This window comes from Hypomesus nipponensis, chromosome 17, assembly GCF_054491055.1.
Source record: "Hypomesus nipponensis isolate SF chromosome 17, ASM5449105v1, whole genome shotgun sequence".
Taxonomy (NCBI): Eukaryota; Metazoa; Chordata; class Actinopteri; order Osmeriformes; family Osmeridae; genus Hypomesus; species Hypomesus nipponensis.
The window spans coordinates 10180965-10203434 of NC_140377.1; the positions used below are offsets into that span (position 1 = coordinate 10180965).

A 22470-nucleotide genomic window follows, 5' to 3' on the forward strand; every position below is an offset into this window, starting at 1 on the left:
TGCCTCGAGGTTGTCTATGATATTGCAATGACCAAACTGGTGCAACAGAAGAAAAAAAATGCCTAAACGTTGCGCCATGTTTTTGTAGTGTTCAGCCGTGGGAGGTATAAACCCCGGGGTATTCGGTTAAAAGAGAAAGACGCTAAGAGTTGATTGGCATACAGTCGTACACAAATTCCAGTTAACTAACTGCTTCAAATTAGGTCGTGTGGAGTGCAGTATGCACCTAGGATTTCCAATACCACACGTAGCATCTTTCATCGCAAGATAATGGAAGGACGGGAAAGAAACAAAAAGATTTTACAGGAATTAGTGAAACTGCCGGACAACAGTCATTGCGCAGACTGTGGCGCGCCTGGTGAGTGTGCGTGTGGGAAATAATCGATAACAAGTTGATTGTTGAATTACTTCAATCTAGCAACCAGCAATTATTGTAATGTATATACATATATATGTGTGTGTGTAAAGGATGCGGGTCAATCTAAACATGAAGTAAAGTAAGCTGTTCTAAACATCCAACAGAGCCAGAATGGGCATCGTGTAAACTGGGAGTGTTTGTGTGTCTAAAATGCTCTGGGGTACACCGGAACTTCTCCGGTCGCATCAAATCTATAAGTCTCGACTATTGGGAAGATGATTTGGTCAAGGTATGGAATAATACAGTTATATTCTGTAATTTGTTGGACCTTAGTTTTCATTACGTCATTCTGATGTACTCTGATGTACTATGTTTTTATGGATGTTTATTGGGGTGTAACTGAAGTTCATGAAATCCAATGGAAATGCGACTGCTAAGGTCGAGTATGAGAAATCAGTCCCGGTGTACTACTACCGGCCCCAGAAAGATGATTGTGCGTAAGTATTGCCTGGCACCATTGGCTGAGAAAGATAAAGTATGCATTTTTGAGAAGTAAGTCTTGCTGATTTGACACTCCCATGTAGAAAGGGGAAGCAAACGGTCTTGTATAGTTCTTGAAAATACAGAAGTTAAGCACTGATTAAAATGTAGTGTAATTGTATCAGTAACATATTGGCTCTCAGAAGTGTTTTGCCCCAGATGTTCTGATTTAAAATGGCCTATTTTATACGTTTATTCACAATGCCTTGAAGCTCTGCAGGCATGTCATGCCTGGAACAATATAAGGGGATCTCATATCAATTAACATTTTTCCAGTGTCTTGAGGGAGCAGTGGATTCGAGCTAAGTATGAAAGGATGGAGTTTACCGGAGTGACAAAGTATCCACCTCTGGGATATACCACAGGTGAAGAAGTGTCTCTATGTCTCCTTAAAGTCACATCAAAAGACATTACACCTCTTACACCTACATTTTTGCGCACTACTTTGCATTTTGCAAAATATTTTAACTATTGAACTACTTCCAACTTCTAGGTGCAACTAGATTCTTCTAGGTGGAGCTACTTGAAAAACCAAACATACAGGAAAGACTACAATATGTAGTGCATGTTATTGGTTTCATTCCAGGTTTCTATGAGGGAATGCTGTTGAAGAAGGGGAAGGTGAATGGACAGTATCTGAAGAGGAAGTTTATCCTGTCACAGGCAGAATTCACCTTGACTTACCATAACAAGGAGGATGTAAGTCAGCTTTATCTTCCTTCTCACACTCAAGAGATGGGTGTGTTGAGTCCAAGTGTGGTGAAGACTTCATAATGAAGCATCCGCTTGTTTATCTTTGCATCCATCCAAACAACTAAATGGAACTCATGGAAACTTATGTAAAAAAGTTCAAAGTTGTTTTCTGACTGGACATCTGTGCATTATTTTGTTTTATCACCAGGAGTCCAAAAAACCTAAAGCATGTATCCACATAAAAGATCTGAATGTCACCTTCCAACCTGACAAGATTGGTCATGCCAATGGACTTCAAATCAGCTACCTGGTGGACACCCACACTAGAAACCTTTATGTCTACCATGAGAGTGGTGAGGTGGGTCCGATCTTAAAGGTATCTAGTTTAGGGATTGACTCTATGCTACACAGGTGGTACAACAAGGGCATACCAACATATTGTTATGGAAACCTCTTCTAGTAGTAGTAGTTGGTACTTTATACATCCTCAAGGGTAAATTGTGCCGTTCCAGCAGCCAATATAAAAACAAGAAATTGAAAAACAAAATGAATATAAAAACAGGTCACCAAAACAAAGTACACAGTATGCAAAATACAAAGCACACACATACAAAAAAACGACGTACAAATATATAAAACATTGAATACAAATATATAAAATACCTGTTGCATAAATACACATTGGCTGTACATTGGATAAAACACAGGGTTGTTAAACAGGAATATACAAGTGCAAAACGATTTGATCATTCTTCCCTGCAGGAGATTGTCACTTGGTTCAATGCCATTCGAGCTGCTCGCTTTGCCTACCTAAAAACAGCCTATCCCACAGGAAGTGACAAAGAAGTAAGTGCTCTTTCATTTAAATTCTTCACAACACTGCGTATTGTACAGTGTACATCTATCTGAAATAGACTGTATCAACTACTTCTTCAAAGGTGCAATGCATTTAGCCCTTTCTTTCCCAATCTACTGGTTTGCAAATAAGAGCTGTGCAAAATGTTGTCTCTTGAACCAAATTTAGCCATTGACAACAATGTAATTCAAAATAAAGACCGTAGTTCTTTGTTTCTTTAAATTTCTTTGAATTTTGACAGTTGGTTCCCAGGATTACCAGAAACTACCTTAAAGAAGGGTACATGGAGAAGACAGGCCCTACGGTTGGAATTTCTGGAATGTCACACACATAAAATATTACCATTTGTTACCAATTCAGTATGTGTTGAGATAATGTGCATGTGTCTATGAATGTTTGGATAGCAATTGGAGCAATTCAAGAAGAGATGGTTCATCTTGGATGCCCAAGAAAGAAAGCTCCTCTACTTCAAAGGCCAACTGGTAGAAGAATCAGTTACCCTTATCCTTTTCAGTTCAAGCGATTATTCACAGACCAAATTCTACACACACCAATGGTATATAAAAACTGCTTGTGCGTATGTGTTTGTCCAGGATGCCACGGAGCAGAAGGCAGTGTTCATCGGCACGGAGAGCAGCGGCTTTTCTGTAAAGGAGAGTCTTCCAAAGGGGGCCAGAGGGAACAAGTGGAAGTATGGCATTGTTATGGAGACCAAAGAACGTCAGTTTGCCTTCCTGTGTGAGCGGAAGGAGGAGCAGAAAGAGTGGATGGAAGCCCTCAAGCTAGTCATGGCGAAACCCATGCAACCTCAGGACTACACCAGTAAGAGCCAGCACACAGCTCAGCTTACACAAAGTCAAATGTATTAGTGGATTCATTAACTAAACAATAAATGGAAAGTAATGATGACTATAAGTAAATGGATCTTGTTTCAGCTGAAGCCAACCTGAAAGGATGACGGAGAGATGTACAAGAAAATACTACTGCCACTGCTGAGCCACCTCAAACCAGTTACACTTATCTATCCCATGGAACAATGGGATTGTACTGGATTATTGTACTTTTGGTTACATGAATCAAATGACACCATCAAATGCTGTTGTTAGTATCCACCATTGCATCACCACAACTTACAGTTGAGCTGAAACCAAATGTAGCTCTGAGGATTGTTGAACTGTTGAGACTGTTCTATAGTAACTAAAACAGCATGATACATAGGTCACTGTGGTGGTAAATAACTTACTGTGCACATAATTAATCAGCAAACTTCAGATATTTCATAAATAAAGTAATTACTTATGAAAAGCAGTTTGGTTGATCACTGTATCACTCATTAACTAATTTTATATACAAAATACAGTACAAAAATAATCTATTCAAAATGTATTTGTTGATATCGAAGTCGTGTATTTTATTTACAGCATTGACCATTTTTATGTTGCTGTTTTTAACAAATGGCTCTAGGCGGCAATAAATTGCCTTTGTTTACTTCTGCCTGGCTACGTTTGACAGTTACGGCCTGCCGTAGTTGCCGGATACTGGAGGTCAGCCGGAGGAGGTGTGCGTTGAAAGCATCTACAGCGAAATGTCATGAAAGTACCGAAACGAGAGGAATTAACATAACTTCAGGAATTGTGTACATCAAGCACCTGTTGACTGTATCACTGTTGGGAGGGAAACTAAAATAGTTGAAAGGAGAACCAAGCTCCAGAAGAATCTTTAAAAAACCTTCCGTCCGGTTTGTCCTACAAAGAGCCGCCGACAGTTGATAGTGCGAGGTGCACTGCGCAGGCCTGACATTGCATTAGCTACATAAAAGATTGCTGTGTCGGACGGCACCTGAAATTGCAAATGCTATTTATGAAAGACTTTGATTTGTGAATAAATAAGCAGTTGCAAAGATGAGAAAGGACGTAAGGATATTACTCGTCGGGGAGCGTAAGTACCCTATTTTATCTTGCCAGCCTGCTTTTGGGGTTTATGATTACTTGACATCATTAGGTAATGCTAACTTGCTTGCTAGCATTATGCTGCATTAGTTAGCTGGATGGACAATTTAATTAATCGAGCTAATACAACATTGAACTTGCGTATTTATATTATTCTCTAGCTAAACTAGTGGACTGTCGTTAGCAACCGGTGCTTGTAATCGGCAGAAAATTAGGGATGTTCATTGTACCTGACTTCAGTATTAAAAGCATTTTTCTGCTCAATGTTTTGCAGGAGTGACATTTTAATGCTTAAAACATTCGTTTTTAGTATGTTTTAGCGCTTTTCTTAAGGTACTGAAATTCACAATGTAGACATTTTTGTCGGTAGGTTTTTCTGTCTCTGGTGACCTTGCTCAAAATGCAGCTCATATGTTCCCCCTATAATCCAAGTTATTGGAGTGACACTCCTCTGATGGTAGGAAATGTGTAAAAGACAAATGTCCGATAACAGTTATGGGTTGAACTCGTCCAATTTTCGTGTTTGCTTTCTGTCTGACACACTCAGTTTATCATCAGGACTATTTTTATAGCAGGATGGTGAGATGCAGGTTGGCCTACATAGCCACATTCTTTTTGGCGTTGACAGCTCTGTTAAGTGCAGCCAAAACCCTACGTGCACATGCCTGTGTATGTGAGTCCTTTCTAAGGAGGCTATACAAATAATAATTTACTTCTGACCTCTATTATTACTAATATTATGGTTAGGTTGTATGTGCATACATGCGTCCATGTAGGTCTCCTCTTTCATTAGATAGCATTTATTAACACTGTTGTTACTTTGTTTATTTATTAATTAACTGTTGTTGCTGTGACAACAGCCACTCTGGCCCTCCTCCCTCTCCTTGCATACTAGGCTTTGGCCAAGGAATGAAACCTATTCACCTACCTGCCACAGGACACTACAAATGCCAGCTGTCCCTATCTATTATTCCATGTCACGCGTCACATAACAGCATTAACTGTCAAGGTGATGGTTAAGGTCAATAGTATCGTAGTCATTGAGGTGTCTTTAGGCTTTGTCTCTTGTCTCCACAGCAAAAGTGGGGAAAACGTCCCTGATCATGTCATTGGTCAGTGAGGAGTTCCCTGATGAGGTAAGAAACCGTACAACACATCACACGTCTGCCACTTCAGTACTAATGCTTTTAAAGTTGTCATTGGGTTTCTTCCCAACACTGTCAGAGAACGCTCGGGCTCAGTAACCTCTCGTATAAACTGTGATCAATAAATGAGTAATCACAATAGTGTCTAAAAGGAAAAGATGGAATATTGACATCCAAACAAAGATTTTCCTTTCACCCTATGGAATAGGCTTAGCGGAATATGGTTTCCCTCTTGAATGGCTAGTTTGAGCTTCCCTCGCTGTTTCTGCGTGACAGGTTCCCCTTCGAGCCGAGGAGATCACGATCCCTGCGGACGTCACCCCAGAGAGAGTCCCCACACACATAGTGGACTACTCAGGTAAGTCAAACAACCCATTCAGTGCAGTGGGCAGTTAAGTGTCCAACAATAAGGACCATGGTATCAAAAATAAAAGGCCCGTGGATTGGTAACCGTCTGCCGATGTTTTGACTCTTCTTCCCTCCTCAGAAGCAGAGCAGTCTGACGAACAGCTGTATCAGGAAATCTCTAAGGTTGGTCTGGCGTCACTGAAACCCTGTTACGGATAAAAGAATGGCCACCGCTGAGTGTAACGGTTCGCTTCCTCTTCACAGGCAAACGTTATCTGCATAGTGTACTCTGTCAACAACAAGAAGTCCATCGAGAAGGTCTGTTTGGCTTCATCTGTCAATTAATTTCTCTGTACATTTCTCACTTGCTGTTCTCCCTCCCTCTCTCTCTCTCTCTCTCTCTCTCTCTCTCTCTCTCTCTCTCTCTCTCTCTCTCTCTCTCTCTCTCTCTCTCTCTCTCTCTCTCTCTCTCGATCTGTCTCTCTCTCTCGATCTGTCTCTCTCTCTCGATCTGTCTCTCAATATCTGAGTAGATCATAAATGTTGATTGATGGACGTCTTCATTTAGCAACTGCAGTCTGACCATCAGCCTGCCTGCCATATTGAATCAAAGAGAGTGTCTTTGCTGGACCTCTGATGCAGTGTGTTCTGTGTTCTGTCTCCTAGGTGACAAGCCATTGGATTCCCCTAATAAATGACAGGACGGACAAGGATAGCAGGTGCGTGCGTGTGCGCGTTCGGTCAGGGGCCAAATTCACACAGTGAGGGCTGTGGGTCTTGCAAAGCCCCATGTCTTTCCATGAACCTGCTTGTGTACTGCAGCTGGGGCAGCAACTGACCCCTTTAACTCTGGCAGCTGGTCTTGGATTCCGAAGTGTTCCACTTGCTAGAAGTTGTGACTTTGACACCAATCCTGCTGTGTCGGGGTGTTGGTTTATGAAGTCACTGAAAAGCCAAGGCCCACATCTATGACCCTTTGTGTGTCACCGGTGTAAAAGTGTTGTTTTGACACGACGGAGTGACCATTATTTTCTATAGGACTAACAGCAGAGATACTGTAGTCAACTGACAGTTGTCAATAGTTGTCTTGTTCTTGTTTTTTTATCATTGTTGATTTTGTTTTTTTACTATGCCCTGTAAGGTGACCTTGGGTGCTTTGAAAGGCGCCCTCAAATAAAATGAATTATTATTATTATTAATAGCATGACAGTACCCTCTTTGCCTTCTCCTGGTATTGATTTAATAGAAATTATGAATGTCAGTAGGTATGGTGATATTTTGAGAAGTTTGAAACCCGACTTAACCCAGGATGAGTAGAGCCGCTGACCAAGGTCTGCTCCGATGACCAGTGGTCAGGGAGTTGTGATGCACCATCAGAACATGGTTGACTGATCGCTCTCCTAAAGGGGCTGTACAGTCTTCTTACCGCAGCTAGCTAAGTTAGCCTAAGATGCTACTGTGCTGCTGTTGCAGAGTTCCTCTGATCCTGGTGGGGAACAAGTCTGACCTGGTGGAGCACAGCAGTATGGAGACCATTCTGCCCATCATGAACCAGTACTCCGACATAGAGACCTGCGTGGAGGTAAGAGATACCAGCTGCGCCTGCCTCCTCCTAGTGTGGACCCACAACAATGGTGTTTGGAGAGGGCCAGGGCAGGACTCTGGGTGGTGGGGGCCCCTGGGCTTGAGTCATTTTCGGGCCCTACCTTCTATACAGTACATGACTTTAAATAGAACAAAATGCTACATACACAAGCTGTGTATTAGAGTTACGCGGTTCTGTGAAATAGAGATCACGATTCTGAACAAACAACTCAACAAAATAACATCAGATAGCTGGAGCCTATGGGCCCAGATAAGTCCGGCCTTGGAGGGGGCACGCGCACTCCCGTTCTATATCCCTGTTTACTCATTAACAGGGTTGTAGCTGTCCTACAGTACTCTCGATGGACTCAATCCAGAACTCTACTCACAACAAAACAATGTGTCCTCAAATGTTGTCCCTATAACCCAAAACCCTTTCAAATAGAACTTTAAGAGCTGTTATTCTGTCCTGAATGTGACATTGATTCAGTACCAAAGAAAATCCCATTGATGGATGCATCCTTGTACTGAAACTGCTAGCTCTGTGTTGCCTGCTGGACGTAATAGACCACTAGCAGCTCCTAAAGTTTCAGCCAACTCCTGACTGCCGTTCGAATTCAATGTCTCGTAATGAGCAGATGCCCTGCTGAACCCAGCTTGTGCAGAGGCACACTGGTGTCATGGAGGATGTTCGACTCTCTCCCACAGGGGCTCATGTGACAGCCCAGTCATGCTCTCCCTGCCTGGATTACTTTACAGGCTAAAAGGAGGAGAGGAAGACTGGTGGACGTGTGAGGGAGCACACACACTCTCTCACACACACACACACACTCAGCGGCAACGTGCCATTAAGCGCCCAGATTCATACAGAATCGAGTCAGGCTGTGTGTGACAGACACGTCAAATTGCCTGGCAGTTTGTTCCTTGTCTGTTCGTGCAGGAGTCGTCGGTGTAGAATACTGTCCTCTTCTGAGTCGAGCTGTCTCCTGTCAGTCAGTGGGAAACCTTCGACCAGAGCCACAGAGCAGCATGTCGTTTTGTCGCTAGTTGTATCCATGTCTCTTATTAGACTACTGTACATTGTGTGTTTTAAGGAAGTTATTAAGATAATAAGATTAAGATAGTATCGCCACCACTGTGACCAAAGTCCACAACCCTGATAGCTGGTTGACTCATAAAAGCCTCATTGTAGGGTTAGGGTATCGCAACGTATCTCTCCTGATAATCTCTCCTGCTAAAACTCTCACAGCCCAGTCAGAAGTTGATCGAACGACTAACTTTGACTGCCTCTCTATGGAATAGTGCATTTCCTGTTGTTGTTGGCAGTAAGATGTCCATTTATAATGTCCATTTATATTTATAAAATGATTTTTTTGCTCCTCAGTGTTCTGCGAAGAACCTGAAGAACATTTCTGAGCTCTTCTATTACGCCCAGAAGGCTGTGCTCCACCCTACTGGACCCCTGTACTGCCCAGAGGAGAAGGAGGTGAGCCCTGCCCGGGCAGCGGGACCAGAATACACGGGCAACATGAACCATCAGCGGTCTGAGATGTAGTCATTCTTCCACTGACTTCCTGTATTTTGCGTTGGGGACAGATGAAGCCCTCTTGCATCAAGGCTCTCACTCGCATCTTCAAAGTGTCGGACCTCGACAACGACGGCATCCTCAACGACAACGAACTCAACTTCTTCCAGGTACGCGCTGTCTCCCGTTTGGTTTGTTTGACTGCTTGCTCCATTTCATTTCTGCAGGAAACCTGCTGACTGCCAGCTCCAACACATACAGCCTGTAGAACTTGACTAGCTTCGTCATTCAAGTTATTACTGGAAGATGTCGCTTTATTTAGCGGCAGTGCAGTCAGTCGGCTAGCCTCTGATGTCGCGAGAGCGAAACAATGAGAGAAACGCCCGCATGCGTTTCTGTGCGCGTGACGCCTTGTGTGTGGTGTCGTGTCCCAGAGGACGTGTTTCAACACGCCGCTGGCGCCCCAGGCCTTGGAGGACGTGAAGAACGTGGTGAGGAAGAACATGACGGACGGCGTGAAGGACAACGGGCTCACCCTCAAAGGTGAACGGCGGGAACGGCTCACATCCCCATGTGCCGCCTCTCTGTCCGTCTCTCTCTCTTTCTCTCTCTTTTTCTTTCTTTCTCTGTATCTCTCTCTCGCTCTCTCTCTCTGGCGCTCATGTTGACGCACATGCGAACAGACTCGGTCCGCCTCAGACTCTAAGCTCATGGCTTCCGTTGGAGCAGGGTTCCTGTTCCTGCACACGCTCTTCATCCAGAGGGGCCGCCACGAGACGACCTGGACGGTGCTGCGGAGGTTCGGCTACGACGACGACCTGGAGCTCACCCAGGAGTACCTCATCCCCCTGTGAGGGCGCACCCCCTGATCACTCCACAACACTTCCAAACAAACGAGGAGTTTTATGCATTCGGGAGGGACGATTTTAGTCTCGGGTCTGTTCTGATGGAGTTATTCCTGTGTTGTGTTCCGGGCTTTTTCCAGAATGAAGATCCCTCCGGACTGCACCACAGAGCTAAACCACAATGCATACCTTTTCCTCCAGAGTGTCTTCGACAAGCATGATAAAGTGAGTCCAGGCAATGGCCTTTTTGATCCCTACCTCTGCCTCCTAATACCTCTTCATAATAGATAACGGTGTGTGTGTGTGTAACTCCAGGACAGAGACTGTGCCCTGTCTCCAGACGAGGTGAAGGATTTGTTTAAAATCTTCCCCTACATGCCCTGGGGCCCTGACGTCAACAACACAGTTTGTACCAACGAGCAGGGCTGGATTACCTACCAGGGATACCTCTCCCAGTGGACGTGAGTTACAGCCTCACACACCCCCTCATACACGCGTCCACACATGCGTGCACTCGCATACCCTCACATGCGCACACGTACCGACACATGTACACACAAACATCCACACAAATGCGTATTGCCACACGCACACGCGCACACCAGGCTTTTTCTTGGCACTGAATGAGCCTTTGGGGGGGGGGGGGGGGGGTGCATCCAACGCACACGTGTATACACACACACAACCACACCTACGTACACACACATCCACGGTTGGCTCGCCGTCTGTCTCCCCCGCCAGGCTAACGACCTACCTGGACGTACAGAGGTGTTTGGAGTACATGGGCTACCTGGGCTACTCCATCATCTGCGAACAGGAGTCTCAGGCTGCCGCCATCACAGGTAAAGCTCATCGTATCTGTGTGTGTGTGTGTGTTGAGCTTCCTGTCCCGCCGCAGTGTGCGCGTGTCATCCCCCCCCCCCCCCGTCCTCACACATGCGACCGTCTGCTCCCTCCCCCCCCAGTGACTCGTAACAAGCGCATCGACCTGCAGAAGAAGCAGACCCAGCGCAGCGTGTTCCGCTGCAACATCCTGGGAGGCCGGGGCAGCGGGAAGAGTGCCTTCCTGCAGGCCTTCCTGGGCCGGAACCTGCAGGTGGGGCCTCCACACCGCGGGGGGGTCTCGTTTGTCTCTCGTTCTCTGTCACTCTGTCTTTTTTTTCAGTCAGTCAGTCAGTAACTCACTTAGTCACTTACTCTCATTTCAGTCAGTCAGTCAATCAGTCTGTTTTTTCACTCAATTAGTCACTCACAAACAGCTTATGGTCGCATATGGCAGCCATTTTGTTTCGAGACGGTAGGGAATTCTGAACTCTCAGACGGCAGGCCCTGACCGTGTACGTCCGTCCCTCTCCGCAGAAACAGAGGAAGATCCGCGAGGACCACAAGTCACTCTACGCCATCAGCACCACCTACGTCTACGGCCAGGAGAAGTACCTGCTGGTGAGTCATCCTCCTCTCGGGGATTGCACTTCTAGAAGCTCCGCTGTGTTGTTGCTGTGTATTAGTATTGGACTGGATTCAATCCTGACATCTGCTCTTTCTCCCGTGCTCTCTCTGTCTCCTGCTTTCTCTCTCCCATGCTCTCTCCTGCGCTCTCTCTCTCTCCTGCGCTCTCTCTCTCCTGCGCTCTCTCTCTCCTGCGCTCTCTCTCTCCTGCGCTCTCTCTCTCCTGCGCTCTCTCTCTCCTGCGCTCTCTCTCCTGCGCTCTCTCTCTCTTCTGCGCTCTCTTCTGCACTCTCTCTCTCCTGCGCTCTCTCTCTCCTGCGCTCTCTCTTCTGCACTCTCTCTCTCCTGGGCTCTCTCCTGCGCTCTCTCTCTCCTGCGCTCTCTCTCTCCTGCGCTCTCTCTTTCTCTTTTTCCTGCGCTCTCCCCCCCCCCCCTTCCATCCTAGCTCCACGAGGTCATGCCAGATTTTGACTTCCTCTCCGAGACAGACCTGGCGTGTGACGTCGTGTGCTTGGTGTACGACGTCAACAACCCCCGCTCGTTCGAGTACTGCGCCAAAGTCTACAAGGTACGAGCGCCACAGAGCGCCTTCGCGTTGGTCTAGCCCTCACGAAATGGCTCCATTGAATGGTTTCGAAGAACGCCGTTTCTCCGCAACTCACTGTCGACCCTCGCCCCCCCCCCCCCCCCCCCCCCGCAGCAATACTTCATGGACAGCAAGACGCCGTGCATGATGATCGCGGCCAAGTCGGACCTGCACGAGGCCCGCCAGCATCACATCCTGACTCCGCTGGAGTTCTGCCGCAGGCACAAGCTCCACCCCCCTCAGCCCTTCACCTGCAACACGGCGGAGGCGCCCGGCAGAGACATATACACCAAACTCACCACCATGGCCATGTACCCGTGAGTACACACACACACCTGCTCCTACCCTCACCGACTGTGCCCCCCTTCTCTTCCCTCCCCCCTCCCCCCTCCCCCCCATCATCCCTCCATGTCCCCTGGCCCCTGCACAGGATGTCTCTCCCCCCACAGGATGTGCGTTCCCCCCACCCCATTCTCTCCTAGTGTCTCTTCAGCTTTCGTCAAAGGCTCAGCTGCGATATGCAGGCGGTGTGCTGTAGACCATGCTGCAGCTTGGCTCCCTCGGGCTTGTGGTTCAGACCCTGTAGCCTTGGTTTTAAAAGGCAGAAGGAATGAACCAAACAAACAAAGCGAAATCCACTGTTGGGGATGGCTTGTGGCAGGCCTTAGAGGAAAAGCCCCACAGTCAGCTGGTTCTGCTTACGGAGATATTGACTGGGCTACTGAGCCAGGGTTGCTAATTAGTATCTCGGACATTAGTGGAGATTAATGACGGTTTCATGAAGTTCACCTTTACATCCCACCTTAAAGGTGATGGACTTCAGTCACGAAAACCATAGCATGTTCAGTCTTAAAGGGATTACAGGGAGTCAGTCTTCCTGTGAGTAGTCGCCCTGAAGCGAAAGCTGCAGGTTCAGCTGTCTTGAGTCTGTTCAATAGTGGTTGCCAGCGTGATCCGTCATCGCCGAATCAGAGTAGCGTGACTCAGCCACCCGAGCTTACAGGAAGATGGGTGTTGTGAATAGAACATCCAAAACATCTGAAGGCTGGGTTCTGCGAGCACCGTGGAGTTTTGTTTTGCTGAAGGTGGAATCCTTTGTGTCCTCTCTTTCTTTGCCCGTCTTTTATCCTCTGTGAGTTCGCCCCCTTTTTCCTAAAATGTGTTTATTAACTCTGAAAATGTGCGGCCTCTTTTAGAAAAGATCCGATTTTTTGGTTTCGTAGGAGAAAGGAACGAGTGCCGAACTTTTCAAAAGCTTGACTAATGTTCTCTCACAAGTTGTAGTTGCTTGTGATCACAGGCTGCCTTGGAAACGGTGGGCCGCCCGGCCTAATAGCAGTTGTGAGGACCCCTCACTTTCTCCGTGTGTAAATGCATGTATACACGTCTGTGTGTGTGTGTGTGTGTGTGTGTCTCTCCACAGCCACGCCCGCCTCCGCTGCATGTGCTCCCGCGACAGGTGCACCTTCTGCATCGCTCACAACATCCTCAGGTCCCAGCTTCTGAAGGCGGTCAAGGCCAAACTCTACCGTGTGGTTCTCAACAGGTCCTCGTCTCTCTTCACCACAGTGGCTTTAACCTAGACCGCCCCTCCCATTCCTCCTTTTTCCTGTTCCCTGTCTCTCTCTCTCCCTCCGACAACTCTCTGGTCGGGACAGGGACCGCTAACGGTAGCTGTCTAACAGTGGCGAGGGGGTCAGCTGTTGTCTCCTCAGGGATCAGCCTGTCTGTGTATCCACTCCTCAGAGCAGAGACGCTGCTGGGGAGTTTAGGCTGCAGCTCTTAACGGCTGAGAGCCCAGCTCTTAGCGTCCGACTACCTCTGCTCATTTGCTTCAGTCGGATCGGGTCTTTTTATCAAGGGCGGATCGCGACCACACGATGGGGGGAGGAAGGGTTTAGGGGAGGAGCACAGTGGTTAGAGCGCTTGACTGTTGCCTCAAAGGTCGCCGGTTCACATTCCCCCCGAAGCCAACGTTGTTTTCGCGTCAAAGCGATTCATGACGTGACATAAGGTGCGCGCGTGTGCTTGGCAGCCCTGTACGGTGGTTGGAGTTGTGACCTTGTCCCCTGGTCTGTGCCCCAGGCCCACCCAGACCTCCCTGACCCAGCGCCTCGCCCTGATCTCTGCCTCCACGCTGCGCCGCCTAACCCCCACACTCCTAACCAGGGAGGTACCCCGGGGCCCCGCGCCCACATCCTGTTAGGCCCGCCCTGTCTGTGCATGTCTCGCCGGCCGACGTCTGTCGTTCATTGGCCGCGAGCGCGACCTTGACGATTTCGGTGACGGAACGCTACTCAGACTCTGAACTAACCGCATGGGCTTCTTCTGTTAAGTTGAGCACCTCTCAAGTTGGAGGTTTAGACCAGCCTCGTTGTTGAATGTGGTGTCGCCTGTCATGCGAGGTGGATATGCAAATAGGAGGCTAAACCGGCGCTAACGACCGCGTTATTGACATGGCGAAGGTGAAATGCGACCAGTGCTTGTGTTCTGGTTGGTTCATTTGACTGTTTGCCATCACGCCTTACAGAAGTCTGCCTGTCACGCCCTAGTCTTTACTAATGGAGACGGATATCTAACATAGATCAAAAGTGGGCTGCTTGCATCTTTAGTTTTTCCTCCTTTGCCTGTTTCGATGCCTGTAAAGTGCCTGATTGGATTTCTGTGGTGTTTTCAGTGTGAAACGATTCACACACCTGAAGTCTGTACCCACAGCTGGACAACTTTTCAAACTAGTACATTTCACAGGACTAGTCTTGTTCTACCTAACAAATATGAGTGTCTCTTAATGGAGCTCAATCAGTACACTGTAGCTCCGATGCCTCCGTTTCCTCAAGCTCGAAAAAAACGGCTCCATTATTTGGTTCTACATTCAAAGCTGTCTTGTGGGTTCAAACTGACGAAGCGCACATTGAATGCTCCCCTAAAACCTTCTCCTCGTTTCTCATTCCCATGGTCCGTATTACACATTGACGCTGTACAAATCCCACATTCATTTCATGGTGCTGTGTTTTGTTGTGTGTTCTCGTTTTTCTTTCGTCCTTCCACCCCCACAGGTGTTCATCCACTCGTGTCTGGCTGCCCCTCTTTCTCTTCCTGTTGCATGTGTTCACCTTCTGCTAACTCGCCCTGTTCCTGCCTGCCTGCCTGCCTGCCTGCCTGCCTGCCTGCCTGCCTGCCTGCCTGCCTGCCTGCTTGCCTGCCTGCCTGCCTGCCTGCCTGCCTGCCTGCCTGCCTGCCTGCCTGCCTGCCTGCCTGCCTGCCTGCTTGCTTGCCTGCATCTCTGTCCCTAACCCTCTGTCTGTACAACGGGCTCTGTCCTCATCCGTAGCTCAACATCGCCCCCTAAGGGAGAAACGTTGTAGCCCCTCTAAAAGCAGAAAACGGCGTAAAAACCGCCTGGTGGGATTGAGCAAATTGTATCTCAGTGCAGAGTCTGAATGGCCCACCGCTGTAAGCCCGACACGGCATGGCGCGTGTACAATAGAGGACTGTGTAGGATGTGTGCACTGTATATTGGTTAGTGGCCAGGCTGACAAAGGGCTTTGGGGCTAGGTGTGCAGGGACCCAGGCACGGCCACTCTAACACTGGTGTCTGACAATGCTGGACTAACTCTTTTGTTGTTCTTTTAACCTTTTACAAGAGGGGGTTGACATACCAGTAAGGGCACGTCACTAAAATACATTTGGCTAACTGCCTGACAGTTGGGGCCACACACTGCACTCCACGGTACAACATTTTAGTTTTGAAATCAGTAGGCTAATTTAAAAGTCTCTCTCCCCCCCAAAAATAAAGAGAGAATACTCTGCCCATGAGGCCCCACCAGTGTTTAGACTTGACTGCGGTGCGTGGTGGAGGGAGGCAACATTTAGCAAGTCGTACGTACACGATAGTGGTTCACCGTGTGCACCCAAGTATTGTTGGGTGGTGGTGTGGTTTCGTTTTGAGTGGAGGTGCTTCGTTCGTGTGTGTGTGCGTGTGCAAGCATCGCTTGTGTGTGTGTGTGCCGTCCAAGGTTGTTGGGCAGCGTCAGGGGCCTGCCTGGCTGACGAGGAGCCACAGCCTGGTCCTGCAGGGGGCCCCGTCCTCACTGCCGTAGAGGAGTCCATCGACATGCGGCTTTCTGTGGAGCTGTCTGTGCACCTGCACAGGTAACTCACACGCCAGATGGGTTCGTCGCCACAGGACTATGAAGGGTGTGTGTGTGGGGGGGGGGGGGGGGGGGGGGGGAGGGGGATGTACTTGGGCTTTAGCGGGGCGCTGTTTGTAAGTAGAGTGTGGCTATGCTGTTGTCGAACAAGTGTATCTAACGTGAAGCCCAGGAATATTTCCAGGAACGTTTCCAGGGGAGTCCATACAGTCACGTTCAAGGTCATTTTTTAGTCACATTTATTTCCTGCGAGTCTTTACTTTACATCGGTAGTAAGTTGGAAGTTTCTGTCAATAGCCTATGGCTGAGTTTGCTTGCTTTATTGTTGCGCTGATGTGGAAAGTCTGGTCTGCTTTGCTTTGGTGTGACATGCTCTGGTCTGGTGTGGTCTGGTCTGGTGTGTTCTGGTCTGATGTGGTCTGGTTTTGTGTGGTGTGTTCTAGTCTGGTCTGCTTGTAAAGAGGATTGGTGCTGGTGTGCAAATTGGAGAGTGTGTGAGAGAGTCTAGTGAATTTACATTTTAGTGTGTGAATCCAGTATTTTTTCCCCTCAGCTTTACATGTACTCTTTTGTATGTGCAGTTCACATCTCGCAGGTTTCTTCCAAGCTTTCGCTAAGCCTCTTGCTCCGACACTTCTCCAGTTGTGGTTAGGATATTTCTTTCTGCCCTGTGTCTGAGCTGAAGTAGCCACATGATAAAATAGAGGAATTTTACAAACCAAACACTACCCTTTCTGTGTTTCTATATTATTATTATTTTGTCCATTTCAAAAATAGTTCCGCTTTTGCCTTAAGGACGCAACCTAACAACCCAGCCCTCATCACCCGTCCCCGTTCATCTTGTCTCTAGTCTATCTATCTCTTCGCCCCCTCTGTTCTCTGTGTTGCTATCATTGTCAGGTCGGGGCCAAATGACCAACCAAAGAGCACGTTCCTAATCATCACCTCCTCTCACCAGGAGAGGAAATGCCTTCTCTTTGTTCCTGTGTGTTTCTTCTGAGGTCATTTAAGGAAGTTCCCAGCTTGGAGAACTGTGACTTTGGTTTGCCATTTTGTCCACAGACCCATTTGTTGAAAATCATGTTTTGATAAATACTGATCTGCTTCCTCCTCCTCCTGTTTTTTTCTCTCTGTCTCTCTCTCTCTGTCTTTCTCTCTCTGTCTCTCTCTCTCTGACTTTCTCTGTCTCTGTCTCTTTCTCAGACACATGGCTCAGGTGGACCTGAAGAGCTCTACGTTCTGGCTGAGGGCGAGCGTGGGCGCCACCGTGTGTGCGGTGCTGGGCTTTGCCATGTACAGAGCTCTCCTCAAACAACGATGATCAGCCGCCAGACATGAGGCAACTAACCCCCCCCCCTCCCACCCCGTGGTCCCTCAGCCCTGTTGCCCCCCCCCCCCTTTCCTTCATGGATGACAAAATGCCCAACCATTGTCCTGCCCACCTGAACCATACCCCTTCTCCAACGGAGAGAACAAACAAGAGAAATCATAGATGCATTTTATATATTTGAAACTGAACTGAGTGTCGTTTTGCAACTATGTCTGTTTTTTCCGGGGTTCTTTTTTTCCTTTTTTGGGGGGGGGGGGGGGACATCAGCTCACCACCGTCTAATCGGTCACAGGCCATCTGGGATCTTTTGCTCTTGTCTAGTCATGGGGGTTTTCTCTGCTCAGACAGTACTAGCAGTAGTTGCTGGTTGTTTTTTAAGTACATAGTAACATAACCCGGCTTTTTTTCTCAGGTCAGTATTAGCTAGCTGGTCATATCCAGGCCAGTGAGAGCAGAGGGCAGCCGCACTCAGAACCCACTTCAAAAGGGACTGAACAACATTGTTAATAGTTATGTATGTATATATTATATTACCAGGGTACTACTTAGGAGTACCTGACGAGAACACATTAAGAACAAAAGCTTGCCACAGTGAATGAAGGGTTCAGCTCCTCACCCAGGCTGCACAACAGGGTCGTCGTTCATCAAAGCCATTTTCAACGTCAAAGAAGTCAGGGGTTTCTGTGCACATTTCACCTGTATTAATTTATTAACCTTATTTTGTGTGTCTGTTTGAACAGTTTGCTCATCGTCGCATGAAGCACATGCAGCTACATGGGACTTTGTATTTTCCATGTATTTTTGTATCTAGTATTATCAAAGCCGTCTCCACCATAAATGTCAATCCTGTGCTTGGGTTTTTATTTTCCGCTTTTGAGATAGTTTTTGCCTCGTATATTTTTATGAAGTTAGAGACTACTGTCGAGCCTGTAGAGAGGATTCTGTTATTAACAGCCATTCTGTGCACCTTTCCCAGCCTGAACCATGGAACTGTTTATTCTCAGAACTGACTTTTCCAACATTTACAATAAAGAACTGTGTGATCTGAAAGGGTGTCTCTGAGTATGTATATGAATAAGGTTGTGAAGTACCCCTAGTAGAAAGTACCCAGTAGAAACACAAACTCTTTTTAAATGCCCTGGATTCAGTAACTAGTTGAACTACAGTCCAACAATGACACTATTCTTGGTAGTTTTTCAGTGGGTTTATATAGAGTAAATGGAGACAAAGGATTGTATGTGTGTTGGAATAGAGAAGTGAGTGGAGGATGGTGATGCATCCCTGCTCTCTGCTGCTCAGAGGAGGAAGTCAAGCCAACTCTCAGAGAGGCACTCAACCACAACTAACAACGCGTTTTGGCTTTAGTCTAGTTCTAATACAAATCAATGGCAGGGAAATATCTGCTTCACGAAGGATTCTTAAAGAAGAGGAAAGACATTCTGGTGAGAAATTTAATGTTCATGTTTATTGGAATCGGTACTGTTATCTGTGACTACGATTACAACTGTACAACTGTAAAGTAAAAACAATCTGGGATAAAGGTTTTTCAGTGGAGATTGCATGCAGTATGTACACAAATGTTTTTACCCGATGGTATTGAGCAGAATTTAGTATTGTTGACCCATTAATACTGTACACTGCTGAAGATCTCTTTTTTTATTATCATGTGTTAGAAGTTGACGTGGGCAACATACTGGTTCAGACTCCAGAACACGACTCTATTCTTCTACACTAAAAAAGATGGAAGTGCCGTAAGTAGGACGCCGGGATTCTGGAACAGGGCTAACAGCTTAACCAGTGTAAATGTTTTCGGGTTTTGGACCTGTGCTGCATTTATTAGACGAGATTGCTTCGTGAATTAAGGATTTTCTTTCATATCCTTCACAGCTGCACCTCAGAGGGCTCTACTACATCTACACTGTGAGTCCCACAGCTCTTTCTTCCACAAAGGGAAATAAAACCATCTATAGGCCGGTGCTTGACTTTGGTATTTTGATTTCATTCACATTTGTTATTGATATTATTGATATAATTATTATTATTGATACCTTTCATGTCGGGGCAGGTGCAGTCTGTCCGTGAGGTCCAGAAGGAGGGTACAAAGCACTATGTGTTTGAGATCACCATGACGAATGGGAGGAAGAAAGTGCTGGTGAGTGTCACTCAAGGTCATACTGGTTCCAGTTCACCTTCACAGCAAACACGGGGTTTGTCTGGTTGTGGGGCTGCTTTCTCTTAGGATGTTGCCTTTCACTCGGAACTAACGGGGACAGAATAACCAATTATACAAATACCAGTTTCACAGTAATTTATTGTTTTATTTTGGGGCAAGATTTTTTATTTATTTTATTTCATTTTTATATGTAACGTTAACATATTAGGTTATGGTTAGAGTAGGGTTTTGGTTCAAGTTTGGTGTAAGAGTAGGGAGCACAGAAGCTAAACTGTAAACCTACACTTAAACTAAATGTGACTTTCCACATTTGACCTCCCACACCGTGTGTGTCTGCAGGCTGCAGAAACGGCTGCTCTGAGGACAGAGTGGATCCGTCACCTCTGGAGGGCGATGTACCTGACCTCTCCAGGGGGGACTGACCCTGGCAGCTCATGGTAACATTACTGTTCAGTCCCCATCTGCTCTTATATCCTGAACCAGACAAAATGAGTGGTAGAAGAGGTACTTTACTGATACCCAAGGAGAAATAAAATAAAAAGTGATGAGAGGTAATGTGATGTGTGTATTACCCCATGATTGTATCATGTTTTACTCCATGTACAGCTCTGTGTATGGACATTATTTTGTATGTATGTATTTTTTCAAGAGCATCTATTTTAAACTTCTGCCAAAATATTTTGTGTTTCAGGCAAGAGGAGTGTGACTGCATCTATGACTCTCCAGTCTCTGCCCATCCACTCCCTTGTCAGGACCAGGACCAGGACCAGGACCAGGACCAGGACCAGGACCAGGACCAGGACCAGGACCAGGACCAGGACAAGGACAAGGACAAGGACAAGGACCAGGACCAGGACCAAGACCAAGACCAAGACCAAGACCAAGACCAAGACCAAGACCAAGACCAAGACCAGGACCAGGGCCAAGACCAGGACCAGGGCCAAGATCAGGACCAGGGAAACTGGAGCCTGTCAGTGTCCTCCTCTGAGGGTCTCAGCAGTGAGGAGGCCATTTACCAGAACACCATCTCATCTCATATTTCATTTTCTGATGAAAGGAACGACCACTGCAGGCTCGATCTGCCAAGGGGGAGTTGTGAACAGACAACAGAGGTGGTGGAGGGAGCCTATGATGTTCTACCTGCCAGAAATTGTGAGTTCTACTTTTATGATCTCTCACTTGCCAAAAGTGGAAGGTTGCATTTTTATCCAGTAAACTATTGTGTAGAGATGTCAACATCTTCATTGCAGTTGTTTTTTAACAAGTGGGTCGAATTGTATTCTCTCTGTAGCTTCGTATCAAACTAACCAATCCAGACCAGACATGACACAGCGAGAAAGCCTCTATGATGTGCCTCTCAACAACAGACGGGCCAGTGAGCGCCGAGGTGAGAAACCCAGTATGACAGACATTGCTTACAAAAATAATCCGAAGGTTTTAACTGTCACAAGCCATGGTGGCTACTTGCAAGGCCATCCATGCATCTGTGTTTCCCTCCTCAGCATACAGAGCAGAGGTTACCGAGAGTGTCTATGACGTGCCAAACTCCTTACTGAGGAAAAGGTCTGAATACACATCAGGTAGATTCTTTTCATGTTCTTTTTTCTGTTGACTTCAATCATGAGTGCTTAGATTCACTCACTCCAGATTCTTTTTTTTTCTTCTATTTCGCTTCCAAAACCTTTTCCACATGCATTTTGTAAAAAGTAATCTCTTAAAACGCTCATTAGTTAATTAATTACAATGTATATGTATTTTTTTCATCACACAATTGGGCCCCTGAAGAGGTCAGTGGTCTTTTACCACTGACCAATTAACCATAACTAATGATTACTTTATTACTTTTATACTATTTGTAATGCTCTGAATATAATAAACAATGTTTGAATAGCCTGCTATAGTATCTCACGAGAACATGGAATGTCAGGGCCATTTCAAGGAGCCATATCTAAAGGCTAAACAAACGCTATCTAGCACCATGAATATAACGTCTTCTGTCTTTACTTGCGAAGGCTGTGTTGATGTCACCCCCTAACATTTCGTATGGGAGTAAAATCTCCCATATTGTGACACAATTTAACTGCCCTTCATTTTTGTATTCTTTGTCCGGTCTTCTGTGGTACTCAACTTGAGTGTATCAGACACCTGCACCTAACATATATTTAATAAATACGTTGATTTTGTCTTGAACCTGTACTTAGCAATCCACTTCATTGACTTGGTACTTTCACAGCAATTGGGAACAAACAAATACATCTTCACCCCCCAACTATTTCGCTCTTGCGCACCCTATCCACTCACTCTTTCACCTACAGTTTTACCAGGGTAGTATACAATACATACTAAAACATATCCCTCTCTCTCTTTGCAGAGCCCCACTCTGGGAAAGAGCCACAGGCTATAGGACATCTGGAGGACATGGTGGCCTGCCTGCGAGTAGATCGTAGACCCAGTGGGGGAGGGCCTGGCGGGCCAGGGAGGGATGCTATGTGAGGCCAGAGGGAGGAGGTTCTGTGGAGCCCCACACGCTAAAACCCTTCTATGGCCCCCCAGCATACGCCTGGGCTGGACGAACAACCATGTGCTCTTAAATTCTGATTTGTGGCATGTGTAGCTCTTATGCTTTTTTCATATAGAAACAATGTCAATTTTTATCATCTAAGATCTGAATCAAGGGAATTTTGTTGCATTGGATTGCAATAGAGACAAAGCATAAACACGGAATCATATTATTAGTATTACCTTTTAATTACACAAGCAACCAAAGAGACATTTTGTATGGAAGAGATTAATGGAGGGCATTCAAATCCACAATAACAGGTTTGTCAGGACTGTCCCAGCATGGTCCACTACAAACGTAAACAGACTGAACACCTCGTTCACGATCAGATCAAAATTACTTACTGACTAATGTAGGCTAATATGTTGGCCAACATGG

The 22470-nt window shown here is 46.5% G+C and overlaps 3 protein-coding genes across 7 annotated transcripts; all 3 read left to right on the forward strand.

The window, feature by feature from the left end:
- Positions 1–135: 135 nt before the first annotated feature.
- adap2 (ArfGAP with dual PH domains 2) lies at positions 136–3738 on the forward strand. 2 transcript variants are annotated; one of them, XM_084677774.1, is made up of 11 exons: positions 136–358; positions 523–647; positions 764–855; positions 1175–1263; positions 1485–1597; positions 1800–1967; positions 2354–2437; positions 2689–2751; positions 2852–2929; positions 3041–3269; positions 3383–3738. In XM_084677774.1, exons 1-11 carry the CDS (start codon positions 271–273, stop codon positions 3403–3405), a joined length of 1152 nt encoding a protein of 383 aa, XP_084533900.1. In that variant the 5' UTR covers positions 136–270; the 3' UTR covers positions 3406–3738. The 2 variants fall into 2 exon arrangements, with proteins under 2 accessions (XP_084533900.1, XP_084533901.1); XM_084677775.1 differs by having other exon boundaries at positions 1800–1949.
- A 245-nt stretch (positions 3739–3983) lies between these two features.
- On the forward strand, positions 3984–18409 carry rhot1a (ras homolog family member T1a). Of its 4 annotated transcripts, none has more exons than XR_014731756.1 (20): positions 3984–4385; positions 5474–5532; positions 5818–5899; positions 6029–6072; positions 6154–6207; positions 6556–6608; positions 7363–7471; positions 8858–8959; positions 9070–9168; positions 9433–9541; positions 9728–9848; positions 9984–10068; positions 10159–10304; positions 10585–10685; positions 10809–10939; positions 11203–11286; positions 11738–11860; positions 11993–12195; positions 13964–16075; positions 17233–17356. XR_014731756.1 is itself a non-coding variant. In XM_084677682.1 (20 exons), the coding sequence occupies exons 1-20, from the start codon at positions 4349–4351 to the stop codon at positions 17348–17350; spliced, it is 1983 nt and encodes a 660-aa protein (XP_084533808.1). In that variant the 5' UTR covers positions 3984–4348; the 3' UTR covers positions 17351–18409. The 4 variants fall into 4 exon arrangements, 2 of the variants coding, with proteins under 2 accessions (XP_084533808.1, XP_084533807.1); XR_014731757.1 differs by having other exon boundaries at positions 14935–16075; XM_084677682.1 differs by lacking the exon at positions 13964–16075 and adding an exon at positions 13302–13424 and having other exon boundaries at positions 17233–18409.
- A 208-nt stretch (positions 18410–18617) lies between these two features.
- On the forward strand, positions 18618–22377 carry LOC146253479 (uncharacterized). Its single transcript, XM_084677081.1, has 9 exons — positions 18618–18801; positions 19033–19110; positions 19247–19279; positions 19425–19511; positions 19872–19969; positions 20224–20684; positions 20824–20919; positions 21035–21112; positions 21904–22377. Exons 1-9 carry the CDS (start codon positions 18745–18747, stop codon positions 22023–22025), a joined length of 1110 nt encoding a protein of 369 aa, XP_084533207.1. The 5' UTR covers positions 18618–18744; the 3' UTR covers positions 22026–22377.
- The last annotated feature ends 93 nt before the right edge of the window (positions 22378–22470 follow it).

Excerpts from the sequence above, each read along its gene's own strand:
- adap2 (XM_084677774.1), top strand. The coding sequence starts at position 271 with ATGGAAGGACGGGAAAGAAACAAAAAGATTTTACAGGAATTAGTGAAA. Across the intron at positions 1,264-1,484 it reads ACCTCTGGGATATACCACAG|GTTTCTATGAGGGAATGCTG; the intron begins GTGAAGAAGTGT and ends GTTTCATTCCAG. Across the intron at positions 1,598-1,799 it reads CTTACCATAACAAGGAGGAT|GAGTCCAAAAAACCTAAAGC; the intron begins GTAAGTCAGCTT and ends TTTTATCACCAG.
- rhot1a (XM_084677682.1), top strand. The coding sequence starts at position 4,349 with ATGAGAAAGGACGTAAGGATATTACTCGTCGGGGAGC. Across the intron at positions 5,533-5,817 it reads GTGAGGAGTTCCCTGATGAG|GTTCCCCTTCGAGCCGAGGA; the intron begins GTAAGAAACCGT and ends TCTGCGTGACAG. Across the intron at positions 9,542-9,727 it reads CAACGGGCTCACCCTCAAAG|GGTTCCTGTTCCTGCACACG; the intron begins GTGAACGGCGGG and ends CCGTTGGAGCAG.
- LOC146253479 (XM_084677081.1), top strand. The coding sequence starts at position 18,745 with ATGGCAGGGAAATATCTGCTTCACGAAGGATTCTTAAAGAAGAGGAAA. Across the intron at positions 19,512-19,871 it reads ATGGGAGGAAGAAAGTGCTG|GCTGCAGAAACGGCTGCTCT; the intron begins GTGAGTGTCACT and ends GTGTGTCTGCAG. Across the intron at positions 20,685-20,823 it reads TGTTCTACCTGCCAGAAATT|CTTCGTATCAAACTAACCAA; the intron begins GTGAGTTCTACT and ends TTCTCTCTGTAG.